General features: G+C 31.1%; 2 protein-coding genes across 2 annotated transcripts; both read left to right on the forward strand.

The window, feature by feature from the left end:
* Positions 1–4,889: 4,889 nt before the first annotated feature.
* LOC21387822 (protein STRICTOSIDINE SYNTHASE-LIKE 12) lies at positions 4,890–6,396 on the forward strand. Its single transcript, XM_024174561.1, has 2 exons — positions 4,890–5,176; positions 6,210–6,396. Exons 1-2 carry the CDS (start codon positions 4,890–4,892, stop codon positions 6,394–6,396), a joined length of 474 nt encoding a protein of 157 aa, XP_024030329.1.
* A 6,125-nt stretch (positions 6,397–12,521) lies between these two features.
* Positions 12,522–16,092, forward strand: LOC21387823 (protein STRICTOSIDINE SYNTHASE-LIKE 12). Its single transcript, XM_010111779.1, has 3 exons — positions 12,522–12,832; positions 14,941–15,210; positions 15,612–16,092. Exons 1-3 carry the CDS (start codon positions 12,522–12,524, stop codon positions 16,090–16,092), a joined length of 1,062 nt encoding a protein of 353 aa, XP_010110081.1.
* Positions 16,093–17,754: the final 1,662 nt, after the last annotated feature.

Below are 17,754 nucleotides of genomic sequence, written 5' to 3' on the forward strand. Positions count from 1 at the left end.
AATGATAATAATAATAATAATGATGATGATAATAATAATAATAATAATAATAATAATAATAATAATAATAATAATAATAATGATAACAATAATAATAACAATAATAATAACAATAATAATAATAATAATAATAATAATAACAATAATAATAACAATAATAATAATAACAACAACAACAATAGGAATATTTATTAAAAATATATACTATGAAGCTTATGTTAATCACATTCTTGTTCAATTATGGGAGATTTATGCTTGGCCTATTTCAAAATTTTTTCCGACGAGAAATAATGTACATCTTAGTATCAGTGTGCATCCTTATTGTGACATGTGTGCGTAATTTTTTTTTTTTATAAAGATGATATTCTTATTAAACTAAAACAAGTACGTAACTACTAATTAATCATTTTTTTTCTTTTCAAAAGCAAGGAAAATATGTGTTCTTACACTCTTTTTGATTGACGTCTAATTGTAATAGGATGTTCTTTTCATAGGGTTCGGGTGTAAAATGTGAAGTGAAATTCATTTTTTTAAGAGAAAAGACTGCGGCAAAAAGATTAAATTATTATTCGAATTAATGAAAAGATGGGGAAATAATTAACTCTACAAGTGCATGGAAATCGAGCTCCAAATTAAAGAAACACATATTCGACTTTTTGCACAACGCCTTCCTCCTCCGGTACAAGTTCTTCTCATCAATACAATAACATATGTATTGTCTATATCGATGTCTAAAAAGTCCAGATTTTGTCCTTAGAAAAAGTTACAAATCACTACACTATTTTAATTAACAATAGGAATCATGGGCACGAATCCAACAACAATAGGAATATTAATAAAAAATATATACAATACATGCGCTTGGTTGGTGGATTCGTGCTCAGAATCGAATCATGGTTCGTAATTCGTTACAGTATTTTTTCTAAAAAAAACACACGTAAATCAATAATAATTTTGAATTATAATTCTAAATTTATAAACTAAACGTTCATACTGTAAACTGTAAACTGTATATAGTACTCAAAACGCTAATGCTGAATGAGAAAATCTCAAACAGATTAAAATCCATGAGGACAAGAAACTTTCGAGACGAAATTAAGGAAAGTATCGAAATAGTCAACAAAGTGAACAAAATCGTCATGTAATGTCCACAAAATTTTGTGAGAAAATTAATCGACTATCATCTCCAAAAGTTGGCTGTTGACGTGGCACAAGATTTGATTTTCTCCACTAGGGTTTGGTTTCTATCCTATATATCATAATACAGCCAGCTTTGTCATTGAACTTCATAATCATGCCACCTTGCACTGCCTACAATCTACCATCTATAACATAGCACTTGCCCTACTAGTCAGAAATTTTTATTAATAGAGCTTCATAATTAAATAATAATAAAAATCATAAGATTTAATTTTTAATGTTTAGCGAGGGTTATATGTATGAGTATAATATAAATATTTATTTATATGTTTTCTTAACAAAAAAAATAAATTGAATGGGGCTTAAGCCCCCACCAGATATAAGCTAGCTCCGTCCATGCCTCTAATTACTTTTGAATTACAGTCCGATTCATATTCCACAAAAATTATACAAATTCTGCAGTTCTCCCTCCATGTTTTTATATTTTGTGAGTTGTCATTTGTAATTTCTTGACGAATAATTTACTATATTGATGATATTATAATTTCTTGCCAAACAATCCTTGGAATGCGTAATAAGTTAGGCCAAATTAATAATACACATGATAGGCCGCCTATGAGAAATGGAAAAAGCTCCCTGTTTTGTCTTCGTTACAGAGCACATTTAACGACGATTTTTGCGAGAAAACCGTCATTAAATGTCAAACACAAAGCTGAATATATAGCTCTTTCAAGCACACATGCAAGGAATTACATAGTTTTTTTTTTCTTTTTTTGGTAGTTGGAAATACATAGTTGCTTGTGGGGGCAACTGCCTCATTCTAAAAAAGTTTGCCTCTTCGGATTTATATAAGTTTTTAATTAACTTGTGTCCCAATTAACTTCTAAACTATTTTTGCCTAATCTTCTTTCCTTTTTCCATTTATATTCGCATTTTTTTAAAAATTTTTTTGCTAATTAGATAACATATAAAACTAGAAGTTTTTTTTTTTTTTTTTTTTTTAATCATCATCATTATTTTTCAATTATAAAGTTTTTCCTTATGTTTGTACCCTATTAAAATCAAATCCTGACCCAACTACGAATATAAGCACGAAATGCTTTTAAGTGTGTACAATTTAGTAGTTGATTTTCTGGGAGATAACCCTGGCAGCTGGCAGTGGCGGAGCCACCTGAATATTTTGGTCTTATTGACTTTTTCTTTTTTTTTTTAGTTTTAGTTTTTATCTCTATAAAAAAATTAATTGGACTCCTATTTTACAAGAAAAATTATAATTTACCTTCACTTAATAATTAAAATATATCAATGTCGAATCTATTTTACAAGAGAAAATATAAATGTGTCAGTATTATATCTTTAGGTGGAGTTAAGTGCACTCGTCTATGCTTGTAGAAACAGATATAATATTTTCTAATTTAATGAGTATGTCCAACTTTTAGTAAATTATATTATAAACAGTAAATAACTTTCATTATCCATTTTTGGGCACAGATATAATAAAGAATATATACGTGTCGTGTAAAATGGACACTACATATATATATATTTATATTTATATTTATATTTATATATATTGTCCTTTTGAAACTTTACTAGCGTTTTTTTTTTTTTTTCTTTCTTTTCAGAAAGTACTTCAAAGATACGAGGATTACAGAACCAAAAACTCCCTGAGCTAAAGACAACAATCAGACCTTTTTTTAAAAAAAAAAAAAAGAAAAAAAAAAGAAAGAGTAATTAGCACTATTGATCTCTAAACTCTTTAGTTTCTTTTAATTTTAGCAAAACGACCTTACTGTTCATATGTTGACAATTAAACCCTTTCCTTGCAATTAAATAGAAGAGAATTAGGGGCAAGCTTGGTTAAAGCGCATGCATTTTTTAACGTGTAGAAAAGTCTACCATTGGATTAAAATTAATACCGACGGCTGGGGATAGTGAAATAAATTCTCACCCCAAATAATCTTCAATCATTAATAACTCTAGCAGCTTTTATTTGGTATGTGTTCAAAGATATTGCAAATAAGAAATCTAATTGCTTGTCTATAAATAGTAATTGTGAAGATTATATTATGTCTTACTAAACTTCTGAAGCATTTACAATATGATAATTTATATCGTCCCAACCTGTGTTTACTTTTACAAAGGTGGATTTGCCATCAACTTCAGTGGGTCCAGAATCCTTAACGTTTGACACAAAATATGAAGAAGAACCCTATTATACGGGTATTTCTGACGGTAGAATTATAAAATATGATGGAGCAAATGGATTCATAGATTATGCCTTCACCGTACCAAACCGGTAAACTTTTGTTTTTCACTATTTAATTTACGATATGGCCAAAAATGATCATTTTTTGAGATATTTTTAGTATATGACCGAATTTTTGTAAGATTACGAAAATGAATGTTTATCAGCAATAAACTATGGTAAATCAATAATAAACCTATTTATCATTAATTGACTTGGTGTATGGTGTATTTCTTTGATTTGGTGGTTTATCACTAATTAACCATTAATAAGCTGTAATTAACCAATTTCATTAAATAATTTTTTAGAAAGACTGAAAAAAATGGTGGCATTAGAAAGACTGAAAAAAATTTACAATTTTTTTATAAACATTTAAAAATTGTAAAGTCTATTTTGTTTAAATTTAAGACATTAGTATTTATCAAGCAGTCATGTGACCCACATGTGACCCATATGATTAATAATGGTAAAAATTGTGTTTCAATGATATTAGTACAAAAGTTAATGCAACTTGTAAAAAGTTTGGACGTTAATTTATGTCCTTTTAAGTTGTAAGGGAGCAAAGTAAGACAACGACTATTCTTTGCGGGGCTAAATTTTAAATTATACCTATTTATATATGAAATAATTTTATTTTTAAGATAAATTAAAGTCAGACCACTTGTTAAACCTGACATACTATTAAGCTTGTAAGTTTCACGAAAGACACACTAGTAGAGAAAAATTATTAGCATGTCAACCATAAAAGTCAGATTATGCATAAATAATAAATTAAGAATAGAATAATACTAGGGACACTAATTTAGATTTCAATTTTTGTATACTAATTGATGTAGCATGTGAGTTGTCATTTTTATAGCGGAGAGTGGTTAAAACATAGTCATGTCAATTAATAAAAGACATTGCATTTACTAATAAAAAGATGACAACTCAAACACTACATCAGTTTATACACAAAAGTTAAAATTAAAGTTAGTGTCCTTAACTTTACTCTAACAAAATAATAATATGGTTCTTTAATGTGGCCAAGAACCAACTACTGATGTGACCACACCAACAAAATTATGACTTAAATTTCGAATTCCAGTTACAACTAACGAAATCATAAATTTGCTCCGAAATTCCACATCCGAAGCTTAATCCACGATATCTCCTTCAAAAACGCAACTTGCAATTGTCTCGGTGGCCAATTGACATACTCCACGTCTTCAACTTTGATTTGGTTGTATGCATAACCTCTTCGATTACGCTTTTGCAATGAGATTTATAAGAGAAAGCCAGTGAAAGAAGTACTGATGCATAATTGACATGTTTTTTTCGGATAAATTATAATCACTATATTATTATAGTTTTTTTTTGTTTTTTTAAATTATCGAACTTTGATACATTTTTTATGTGTATAAATACTGTATAATATGTGTGTATATGTGTGTGTGTGTGTGTGTGTGTGTGTGTGTGTGTGTGTGTGTGTATATATATATATATATATATATTGAACATCATGCACATCAGATCAAAGGAAGTATGCGATGGAATTGGAAACAATAGACCCGATCTGGAACCTACTTGTGGGAGACCATTAGGTATAGGGTTCTACCTTCGGACAAAGCAGCTTTTCATTGCAGATGCTTACCAAGGCTTCCTTGTGGTTGCTCCTAATGAAAGGGTTGCAACAAAAATTGCTAGTGGTGCAGAAGGAGTGCCCTTTAAATTACCTACCGGTTTGGATGTTGACCAATTAACTGGAAATGTTTACTTCACAGATGCTAGTTCCCAGTATTCACTAAGGTACGTTATATATATATTCCTCAACTAATTATATATATTTTTGATTATACCTCAAGGTTAGTAGGACAAGATATTAGAAATATAATCAAAGATAATTAAAGTGGACTAATTATTGGCATTATTGCAATGCCAGAAAAGTACTGATCAATGCTGGCTACAATATATTTTGCATATTACCTTATTATTTGGGAAAAAATTAAAAAAAAAACTATTTTTATTTCATTATGTTTATTTAGGCTTTTATCTCTATCAATAATGATCTATTTTCTTATTTGAATTATGGAGGGGTTTATTACATTATAAATATATCATGTAGTTACTAATTAATGTAACATCATAAATATATATTATTAACAAAAAAAGGAAAAAAGAAATGGCGATATGATCCTAGCAATATATATTATATGCTATAACATGGATATTTCTTACTCAATAGTATTTTTTTTCCTTGAATTATTCAAAGAATACTGTATAATATTCTGAACTACTTTAGATCACGTATATAGGGAGTGCTAAATACAGGCTCAGTTTCAAACTCTTTTACAGTTGCTAGTCTCTTAAGTGTCATCTCATATTTCTCAATCAAACTCATCTAATAAAAAGTCACTTTTTTAATATTACTTACAAGATTGCCATTTCTCTTCTTATCTCATTACCCTACATGCTGCACATCTATATCTAGTAATTATTATCAAATACGTATAACCGGAAACTAAATAAAAAATCGTAGAAAACTTAAAATAGATTACTATATATACACACACACATATTGATCAGCAAAATTACCATAAATAAAGTAAAATATAGAACACTTAGCAAATCTATCATTTCATACGTTGGTCTTGCATAACGAAGAGAAAGACACAAAAAAGAAAAAAAACTGGCATAAAAAAAAATTGAAAACTGCTAAATGCGTTGATTATTAATATTCTTCCACGTACAGACTAGACTAGCATCTGTAAGAGAGTCTCGAAACAGAGTCTGTATTTAGCATTCTTCCACGTACATATAATGATAATATTTTTAATTACAGCGAAATCCAAGAGGCAATTGACACTGGTGATGCTACGGGAAGATTGTTAAAATATGATAACAACACCCAACAAGTTACAGCTTTGCTAAGTGGACTTTCAGGAGCCGGAGGAACTTCAATAAGTTCGGACGGATCTTTCGTCCTCGTCTCCGAATTCACCGCAAACCGAATCAAGAAGTTTTGCTGACAGGTCCCAAAGCTTTCACGTCGGAAGTTTTGATCACTTTCCAGGGAAGGCCTATAAACATTAAGAGGACCTCACTAGGAGAATTTTGGGTGGCTGTTAACATTCAAACACAAAATGCATCTTCTGGTACAATAACGAATATTCCGACCGGAATAAAAATCAATTCAACCGGTAACATTCTTCGGACTGTGGATCTCAGCCAGTTTTATGGGGATACAAATATTTCTGACTTCCAACAGCGTAAAAGGCAGTTCTATGTTGGTACTCTGAGGACTGATTTTCTTGGTCGTTTGAGCATATAATAAAGGGTCATCCATATATATTAGTTTGTTTCATGTATACACATGATATATACATGTAAGAATTGAAAACTACAGCCACTACTAAAGTCTTAGTGATTAAATAAATGATGGCTAGCAATTAATATATATAGTGATATATAACATAATTCTATTATTACTATATAAATTTCAACGACTATGGCACTGAAATAATGGGTTTTTTTTTTTCTGAGAAAAAAAGATATGGTGGTACACTTCATATCTCTTAGCCCTTTCGGCTATAGAGCAATTCTAGAGACCACGAGTATGTGGAAAGGGTCTAAACTATTTTTTTTACTGACGATCTAGGGTTTTTAGGGTTTTTTTAGGTTTTTTTAGTTTTTAGTGCTTTTAGTGTTTTTAGGGTCTTTTATGTTTTTTTAGGGTTTTTTAGGGTTTTTAGGGTCTTTTAGGTTTTTTGAGTTTTTAGTATTTTTAGTGTTTTTATGCGTTTTTAGGGTCTTTTATGGTTTTTAGGGTTTTTAAAGGTTTTTAGGGTTTTTTAGGCTTTTTAGGGTTTTTTTTTTAGGTTTTTTGAGTTTTTTGAGTTTTTAGTGTATTTATGGGTTTTTAGGGTCTTTTAATGGGTTTTATGGGTTTTTAGGGTTTTTAGGGTTTTTTAGGGTTTTTAAAGGTTTTTAGGGTTTTTTAGGCTTTTTAGGGTATTTTAGGGTTTTTTTAGGTTTTTTGACTTTTTAGTGTTTTTAGTGTTTTTTTTGGGGTTTTTTGGGTCTCTTTATGGTTTTTTTGGGGTTTTAGGGTTTTTTAGGCTTTTTAAAGGTTTTTAAGGTTTTTTAGGCTTTTTAGGGTATTATAGGATTTTTTTAGGTTTTTTGAGTTTTTTGTGTTTTTAGGGTTTTTAGGGTCTATTTATGGTTTTTTATGGTTTTTTAGGCTTTTTAGTATTTTAGGGTTTTTTAGGCTTTATAGGGTATTTTAGGTTTTGAGTTTTTAGTGTTTTTTGGGTCTTTTAGGGTTTTTATGCTCTCTTAGGGTTTTTATAGGGTTTTTTTTTTACGTTTTTTTAAAGGTTTTTAGGGTTTTTTACGCAGGGTATTTTAGGTTTTTTTTAGTTTTAGTGTTTTTAGTGTTTTTATGGGTTTTTAGGGTCTTTTTGTGATTTTTATTGGTTTTTAGGCTTTTTAAAGGTTTTTAGGGTTTTTTAGGGTTTTTAGGGTATTTTAGGGTTTTTTTAGGTTTTTTGAGTTTTTAGTGTTTTTATTGTTTTTTTGGATTTTTTCGGTCTCTTTATAGTTTTTAGGGTTTTTTAGGGTTTTTTACGCTTTTCAAAGGTTTTTAGGGTTTTTTAGGTCTATTTTTTATTAGTAATGGTGCTTAGTGCCGCTTTAACTTAGAAATAAATGCTGAGTTAGACTGGATGTATATTTTCTTTCCTCAGAATTTAGTAATTTTACTTTATATTAACAAATTGAGTGACGAGATAATTGGCGTATGATCTATTAGCGGATTCCAACAAATTAGTTTGATGATGGTATTAGTGGGCGCCCAAACCGAATTAGTTGGAAAAAAAGTTGTAGCAGTGTTTAGGTATATCATTGTTGTTGATTTTATGCCTTTATTATAGATCGTTTAGAGTCAAGTATATCAAGCCAAGTTACAACAAACTTCATATCTACCAATAAATAATTACACAAAGACCGCTTTAAGGCATTGTTTGGTTTTTAAATACTCTGTTAATTAATGGCAGAATTTTCAATTTTTGAAGTATATCTTTTTTATTTTATCTTTTTTTTTTCGGATAACGATGCTTATTAATACATTTTTATATAGTTATATTTTGTACTAAAATACCAAATTAATAAGATTATACCCCTTGATGGTATGAAGAACAAAAATATATCCTTACGAAACTGGTGGATAGCTTGATAGATAATCAAAGCAAATGATAATATACTTTTATAAATGAGACTATCTTTATGAAAATGATACCGCCAACACATAACTAAACAAAAATACATATGAAATAATTGGTAGACTAATACATATATATATTCAAAACGCACTTCGGTAGCCCAAACATATAACAATAAAATCATATGATCTTTGTAAAACTGTTTGGTAGACCAAGACACAATCAAGAAACAAAATCAGTCAAAACTCAACAAAAATATAGAATGACAATATCTTTATGAAAATGAAAGCCTAGATTTAATACTAAGGAAAAACCATATACCCAACTGGCGAACTATTCTATTTTAGTTGAGACACGAACTTTTTGAATTGTTTTCATGATTCTCGTTTGAGAATTCTTTCATATGACTCTTTGTAATTTTATTTATTCTTATTAATAATATTTTAGTTGAGAGACTGATGGAGGATCAAAAAATTAATAGGTGCCAAACTAGTTGGGATGTTACATGATCCTCTAATAATTGCTTAGTTTCTTGCTTCATTCTATATAAAAAAAATAAAAAATAAGAAAAATATCTTTGTTGCACCATCTCGATCTGGGGAATTTTGTGGGCCAGGGCTTTAGGAATTGATCTCATGTTTGTAGACAAAACAACCCTTAGCTTCCTTTCCTTCGTGCATTTTTTTTTTTCCCTGAAATTTGCTCAAAGCTGTATGAACTCCACTTCAGAATCAAGAACAAGTCGGAGTCATTTGGAACAATCATTGAGAAAAAAGTCATTTTCTTGATTCAAAGCCCCTCCTGCCATGAATTTTTATTTTATAAGGTTGTTTTCTCATGGAATTGTTGTCCATTTTTTTCCTGTCAAAATTTCAAGTTTAGTCAATTTATTTCAAGAACCTAATGCTACAATCTCCATCTCTTTGTCATCAGCAATAATTTGATTTTTGATTGCCAATACATTCTTTTTTTTTTTTTAAGTACTCAACGGTGAGAGAAGATAGAAATGATATTAAATTATGCATGCACATCTTATAGGTTGACATCCACTAACAAGAAAATCTCACTCCAAATCTCTTACTCAAATTATCAAATAAATAGATGATCAAATAAAGTATACAACTGAAAATGTGAGTAGCACGAAGCGGCTTGTAACGTATAAAGAATATAATAAGAAAACGATTTTTGAAGGAAACGCACAATCGATAGCATTGTCCACTTTATATGTTCAAATTTCAGAAGGATATATATTGTCATTATCTTATGTTTCCTCCCAAGATTGTGTTGTTTATTCACCTAATGTATAATAAACTATAACCACATTAGAAGAAGAAATAAGAAATGCCTCTAATTTGATCCCTTAATTGAAAATGATTTATCCTCCAAAAAAAAAAAAAAAAAAAAGAAGAAGAAAGAAAATGATCATTTGGTCATTAATGGTCTCTGTTGCCTCAAGATTATGTGTCTCTTTAATATATTTGGATCTTCATAACTTATCATTGAAGTAAGAACAGCATTTCAGCTTATTCATCTCAAGAGTTTCATCGATTTTATCATTTTCGTGTGAAGCCAATTTTGTATCCTCATAAACGTTATCATCAATATTTTTAGACAATTTGATCCCTTTCGGAGCTTGAGCATTTTGATTTCCACCATCAGAGAATATAAACAGAGTGAAAATCAAATACAAAAGATTGCAGCCAAATTAATATATATCAATAAAAGGCCACATATTTCACAAAATCAATTGCAATTGAAGAAGATGCTGAAGAACAAGTCGAAATGAAGAAGCGCGTAGTACCAGGCAATTCAATTCACCGTTCATTTAAGTTTATTATTGTTTGTTCATAATAATTACGAGTGTCACTATAATCGAAAACGAGTATTAATGTCATTATGTTATCCTTATTATTATCAGAAAATCTAGACATTTTGAAAGTGGGAGAGTAGGATTCTGCTCTTTATCTCATTAATCAATCCAGCCAATGCTCTCTCTCTATATATATATGAACTTATTTATGATAGAGAATTTGAACTCTACACCTCATGGTGCAATTGGGTAGTACAAATCTAGGATTTAATGACCGTTAATAACTGTCGTTAAAAGATTAGATGACAGTGAGGAGAACCGTCGTCTAATCGCAAATCATTAAATGTCTGTAAAATACAACGACGGTTTTTATCCATCGTTAAATAAAACATTAGACGATAGTTTAAATCAAAAACCATCTTCTAAGATATTCCCAAAATGTTAAATTGGACGGTTACAGAGCACAATAGACGACGGTTTCTGAAGAAACCGTCGTTAAAAATGGGTGTATAACGACGGCTTCTTCAGAAAACCGTCGTCATATGTGGAATATACACCAAAAAATTGATGCTATTTTATTTCTTTTCCCACGAGTTGACCTATTAATCTTGTGTCTTATTAGCATTTTGGCCACATTTAACACAACTCATATAACATAAAAAATATTACAAATATAACATAAACATATATTACATTTTTAATTCCAAATGTATTTTCACCGTCGGAAGGGCCATCATCCTCGAATAATTCTTGTGCGGTATTAATTTCTTGCTCAAACCAATCGGGTCCCGTCATGTTTCTAAGAATAAGTATACAATTAAATACAATTACTCTAATCCTAAACTAATCAAATTACTTTAATTTTGTAAACCTAAATTAAAAATTACTAATATTAAAATTTTTAAGATCACATTTAAATATTATATATTCAAATAGTACAAATTGAGACAATTACAATTTGCAATGCTAATAATAACATTTTTAAAAAATAAACTAATAAAAACCGTCGTTTAATTCTAAACCAAGCCATTCAATTATCTAACACTAAATTAATTAAATCACAACCAAGTCTTTCAAATTTGTAATCCTAAACTAAAAATAGTTCATATTCAAACTTTTCAAACATTATATATTGGAATAATACAAATTAAAACAACTACAATCTAATAAAACTGTCATCTAATAATCTAACCTAATTAAATTATACTTAACCGTCGTCTAATAAACTTTGAACATTTAATCTAATAATCAACTAACTAAAAATTGAAGAAAACATTAAAATCATACCTCTAGATGCCTTGTTTGGAAGTTGTTGATGGAGGAGAAAGGCCGGAATGACGTTGACGGTGGTGCAGGAGAAATGTTCCAAGTTCATGCGGACTTCGATAGTGGAAATGCGACGTGATAGAAATGAAAGAGAGAAGGAGGTCGATAGAGCAAAAAAGAGAGGGAGAGGGTTGGGTACAGAAGGAGAAGGTGGAATGGGATGAGTTTTTTGATGGAGGATCGGTGGTTTGGGTGAAATCGCAATGAAGGGAGAGAAAAAGAGAGAGAGCGGCGCGAGTTTGTGTTTGGGGGTCTGGGTTAAGGGTTTGATAATTTAATTTCACAAATTGCGCACATATTAGACGATGGTTTTCAGGAAAACTATCGTCTAAGATATAATATTTAACGACAATTTTTTGAAAAATCGTCGTCTAATCCTCTGCGCTAGTTGTACAAATTTTGTCAGGAGAATTAACAATAATTTTTTTTTTTTTTTTTTTTTTTTTTTTTTTTTTTTTTTTTTTACCATTTTAAATGTCCCCTTTTGTGTAGTGGTATAGGATTTAGGTTATGCTTGACTACCACTAATGCCTTATCGACTTCATATTATAATAATTAGATAAAAAACAATGAAAAAAGCCAAATAATAAAGGGTAATTCCCTTGCCTAGCTGAAAGAATCATAAAAATAATAAAAAGAGTCAACAAAAAGAAAAAGCATAATAAATAGATGAGTACCACATGATTTATTATTCAAAAACAGAAAGTTTCATTAATTAGGACCTTGCCAATTATTAATGGCTTTATTAAATATTTAATATCAGCACGAATAAATAAATATTAATCTATTAGTTATAATGGCTATAAAAACTGATGCAGATTGTTATGCATCTTCATTCAATTTTAGACAATTTGGCTTTAATGAAACAGTGACCATGCTCCTCATTCTCCTCATCTTCCTTTCTGTGCCCTCTAATTATATTGTTCTTTCTCAACAAATATCGACCTTTCGGAAGCTTAATCTGCCAACAACTTCAGTAGGTCCTGAACCTATAGATTTCGATGCCCTTGGTAGAGGACCGTATACAGGCATCTCTGATGGTAGAATTGTTAGATATGACAAACGTACATCAAGTTTCGTTGATTTTGCCTTTGCATCGCAGAATAGGTAGGTTTTTTTTTTTTTTTTTTTTTTTTTTTTTTTTTTTTTTTTTTTGTTTTGCTATGATCTAATTTTAGCAATATTCTAAGGAAAATTTAAACCACATCAGCGTTTTCGTAATGGATTGGGGAAGCTTTAGGTTTTAGGGTATCATTTGATTGGAGAAAGTTTGGTCCAGCTAGGTAATGCCCTAGTTGGCACTATATGCCTCCATCGTCACTAAAGTATGCCATTGCCACAGCACTAATACTACCATCAATTATATTTTCCGATCTTTTTTTTTCTTTTTTTTTTTTGGAATAAATTACGAGAGGAATCTTGATATCAAAACTACTCAAAACATCCAAACTAGGTTGGCACCCTCTGAACAAATTGTCCTTTACCAAACCCCAACACAAATATTAATAAAAAAGAGAGAAAAAACAATCAAAGAGTCAGCAAAAGAAAAGGGAAAAAAAGAAAACAACCCAGAGAAGCAGTAACTAGCAAGGCACTAACCTAAACCAGGACAAAAAACTGATTTGTAGATCTAGAAGATCCAGCAGGGTCTAACAGCAGTAGGTCAAGCCTAAACTAACCCTATGCACGAATCCTGCGCAGACTAAGCCTCATTAAAACCTCTCAAGGAAAGCCCAATAGGAAAAACCAAGAAAGGAATAAGAGTACTCAGTCTCAGAATATTAAGAAAATCTATAACAAGGGAGCCCTGGCATATCTCTAGAAATCAAAAAAGTAGAAAAATAAGGCGCAGTCCACCACCATTCTGGTTCTTGCAGATGAATCGCTTGAGTAGCTAGCTTGTCAGCAACTTGATTACCTTCTCTGTAAATATGTGAAACAACATTGCGCATATTTTCCGATCTAAAGCAATGACTTTCATCTCTTCTAGTATTCATTGTTGCCGAGGATCCTTGATCAGTTTGATTTATGTTTGCACGTTTTATAGAGATATAAAACTCCCATATCTCTTTTAGCAAAAAAAAAAAAAATCTAGAATGATTAAATTAAAAAAGAAAAAGGAAATGGAAAGAGTTCTCCTCGTCAGAAAGATATTTATTCAATATCGTAATTAATAGTAATTTGTAGAAAAAGCTAGGTTTATTGATACATTTTGGTGGGAAAATTTTATTTTAGCACCATGTATTATATTGAAATACGCGTTTTGTATCCCTGTGTTTGCGGAGGAATTACGTCGAGTGGGGTTGGGCTCGACAGATATTGGCTCGCCGAAGAGATAGAGAGGGTTTGTTGGGATGGAGAGAGAAGAGAGAGAGAGAGAGAAAGAGTTTTTAGAGAGAGAGAGTTAATTTTAATTATGGAATGGGGTTTTCAGTTTTTTTTTTTTTTTTAAATTTTTAGATGTTTAAAAATATTTTCAATTCTTTTTAAATTATTTGTTTCTATTTGATTAACGAGGGTAAAAATGATATTTCAAAAAATGACCATAAAATACCAAAAAAAAGGTTTTCTATAAAACGTCGACGTGTCTACTTCATATTATTAAAAACACAAGGTACTAAACGGATATTTCAACATAATACGGGGTACCAAAATAAAATTTTTGTCACTAAGTTACATTATATTATGTATGTACTATCCTCGATGCCTGACATTTATCTTAATATATACATGCACACTTTAGAAGAAATTTGCTTGGCGCTATTCTTACTTAGCCAAACTTTTTAGATAACAATGATATAGGTAATTTGGTTTCTGAATTAGCCCTTCAATTTGAGTTTATGGCCAATTTGATCCGTAGCACTGATAACATTGTGGATAGACTTTCGATATTTAGTGGAAGATATTGTGTTCATTGTGTAATAATTTAAAATTTTACAAAACCGTTACCATTAGATGGAAAATATAATTAAAAAGGACTTCAACTATATGACGAGAACATTTTTGCATTTTTTCTTTTTGTATCCGATTTTGTACAATTTTAAGTTATTATACGGCGGAGTACACGCGATTACCACCATTAAATTGTAAAATCCAATTTTCATTTTATGTTTATGGGATAATAAATTAATTAATTCATAAATTAGCCACTAATCAAAAATAAAAAAGTCCCTGGATCAAATCAGCGACTAATATCTAAGCTTATTTATATTCAGGTCAAAGGCAGTGTGTGATGGAACAAATAGTCCAGCTTTACGCCCTGTTTGTGGGAGGCCATTAGGTATCGAATTCTTCCATCGGAGGAATTTGCTATTTATTGCCGATGCTTTTGCAGGGCTGTGTGTGGTTGGACCAAATGGAGGACTTGCAACCCAACTTGCCACTACTGCAGAAGGAATATCTCTCAGATTTTTAAACGGTTTGAGTGTTGATCAACATACTGGAGATGTCTATTTTACAGATTATAGTTCAAGATTCTTGCAAACGTAATTCTTCTTTCTTTCTTTCTTTCTTTCTTTAACTTAACAAAACTAGGGAAGTATACTACTAAAATATGCTTTAAGAAAGACAACTTTTTACACGTTCTTTAGAAAAACGAAAAAAGAAAAAAAGGAGATGAAAAACATCGTTTGTAGAACCCCCAGAATACCGTACGGTTAATTATATCACACTATAATAATCTCGACAATTATTTAACAAGTAAAATAAAATCAATAGGCACATATGTTTGTGATATATATATATATTCCTGAGCAGGAAAAATAAACTATTTAGTTTTCAACTTTTGACACTTGAGTTTCTATTTCGAAAATTTGGATAATAGCGTCCCCAAATTCTATCTTTTGATACGATGGTGGGGTTACACTTTTTTTCTTACTTATTGCAGCCAAATCCAACAAGCAATTGCTGCCAATGACTCAACGGGAAGGTTGCTCAAGTATGATTACAGAACTAAAAACGTTACAGTGCTGCTACTAAGGGGCCTTTCTGGGGCAAACGGTGTTGCAATCAGTTCCGATGGCACGTACCTACTTTTCGCCGAGTCCATCGCTAACAGAACTCAAAGATTTTGGCTACGTGGGGCTAGAGCTTTTACGTCTGAAGTTGTGGCCAATTTTCAGGGAATGCCTCGTAATATTAGGAGGACACCTTCTGGAGATTTCTTGGTGGGAGTGAGCGTACAGAGGCCAGGAGCACCAAGTATAGTCCCCACGGCAATAAGAATCAATGGCGCAGGCCAGATTTTGCAGACTTTGCCACTTGACCACTACTATAACACTACTGTTATCAGTGAATTTCTACAGCGTGGCTCGAGGTACTATGCAGGATCCGCCCAGGCGAATTTTGTTGGTGTTTTTAATTGGTAATCATGAAGTTTAATTGGGTTTGGCCAAAATCATGATGTAGATTGCCAACCCTAAATTATATGGTTAACTGAAAGTTTCCTTGCTGCGTTCTACTAAAACTATGTTTATAATAAAAGCTAGGGTCTGCAGTTATAACTAGCTGGTGCAAAACATAGTAGCTTTTTCTAGGGCTGAAAGTGATGATAATTGTAGAGAGAACAAACATGCATGCAAAGAAGATTATGGGTGCATTCTTGGAATTTTAAATTGTGTTTTTAAAAACCATATTATTTACCTCATTTTTGTAAAGCACTGCTACTAGTTCTACAATTAATAGTTTCTAGTAACTACCACTTTTTTTTGTTTTGACTAGTAACTACCACTTATTACAATTTCTATTTAGTAAATAAGGAAAAAAAAATACAAAAGTTTAAAGAAAATGACATAATAAAAATAAAAAGACAACCCTAAAAACATTAAAAAAATATAGATAACAAAAAAAAAAAAAGAAAGAAAAATAGGTTGAGATAATCAAAAGAATTACGTCTTTAAAGAGAGTATACCTTATCAAAATGATTTCAAAGTTCCATGATCCTGAATTAGAGTGACCATCACTTCAAGAATAAGAATCCAGCGATAGAACTTTTAGAAACGACATATCATTTTTCAAATATAGTTCGACACTGATGTTGCAATTAGTCGGCGCTACAGACTTTTGGTGACGACTCTTAGCAACGGGTTTGTTTTTGATAAATGCAAAAGTTTCCATCAACACCTACCTTTCGTGACAAAATTTTTTTGTCCTACTTTTCTCCTTCACCGTCTATTTTTCTTAACCACCAACAGCTGCCATTGTCATCGCCTTCCCATACCATCATTTTTCTCTATAAATCTCAACATGCAATTTTTGTTTTTTAGGTTGGAGGCTCAACGCTCACCAACTTTATAGAGGGACTTCCTGTTCACATGGAACCTTTATGAGCAACAATAGGGGAGATTAATTTACCAAACCCTTGAACGGAAAATTGTAATGGGAAATTAATGTAATGGGATTGAAGAGGTCAACAAATTAGTAATAAGAATGAATACGCATCATTGATTCTTTTAGTAATAGGAAACTTGGAGAGCAAGTAAACTAGTCACCACAGGGAATATATTCCCCTACGTTGTGAGCCTCTTGTGTCCCATGATGTGCGCCAGTGCTGAAACTTTGGACGGGTCGCCCGTGACTACCGAAAAGTCCAAATTTTTGCCCGATGACCGAACCCGATCTGCCCGAAAATTCGGGCTGCCCGACCCGACCCGAAAATTCCCATGGACGGGCTTCGGGCAGAGGAAGCCTGCCCGTGCCCGGTCGGGCTGCCCGATGCCCGACCGGCTGCCCGAAATTTTTTTTTTTTTATATTATATTTTTATGTTGTTGAAATAAGTATTTGTATAATTACAATGTGTAATTGTGTATATTACAATTTGAAATATGAAATGAACACACAACACGAACGAACTATATAAAAAAAATTACTTCTTCATTGATTTTTAAATTTGTAATTCATGATTGCCTCATTAAAAACCTTACCAAGAAAAACCCAATTGGGATAAAAACTTGGTAAGGAAAAAAGAGTGCAATCATTGTGGGACGAATTACAAATTTGATGAACTTACAAAGTCTATACAAGATTACAA

Source organism: Morus notabilis, unplaced genomic scaffold (assembly GCF_000414095.1).
Source record: "Morus notabilis unplaced genomic scaffold, ASM41409v2 Scaffold1800, whole genome shotgun sequence".
In the NCBI taxonomy this organism is placed as follows: domain Eukaryota; kingdom Viridiplantae; phylum Streptophyta; class Magnoliopsida; order Rosales; family Moraceae; genus Morus; species Morus notabilis.

What these genes read in the sequence shown, in the direction of transcription:
- LOC21387822 (XM_024174561.1), top strand. Translation starts at nt 4,890, where the DNA reads ATGCACATCAGATCAAAGGAAGTATGCGATGGAATTGGAAACAATAGA. An exon ending in AGTTCCCAGTATTCACTAAG is followed by an intron (nt 5,177 to 6,209) that starts GTACGTTATATA and finishes TTTTAATTACAG; the next exon opens with CGAAATCCAAGAGGCAATTG.
- LOC21387823 (XM_010111779.1), top strand. Translation starts at nt 12,522, where the DNA reads ATGGCTATAAAAACTGATGCAGATTGTTATGCATCTTCATTCAATTTT. An exon ending in GCCTTTGCATCGCAGAATAG is followed by an intron (nt 12,833 to 14,940) that starts GTAGGTTTTTTT and finishes ATTTATATTCAG; the next exon opens with GTCAAAGGCAGTGTGTGATG. An exon ending in AGTTCAAGATTCTTGCAAAC is followed by an intron (nt 15,211 to 15,611) that starts GTAATTCTTCTT and finishes TACTTATTGCAG; the next exon opens with CCAAATCCAACAAGCAATTG.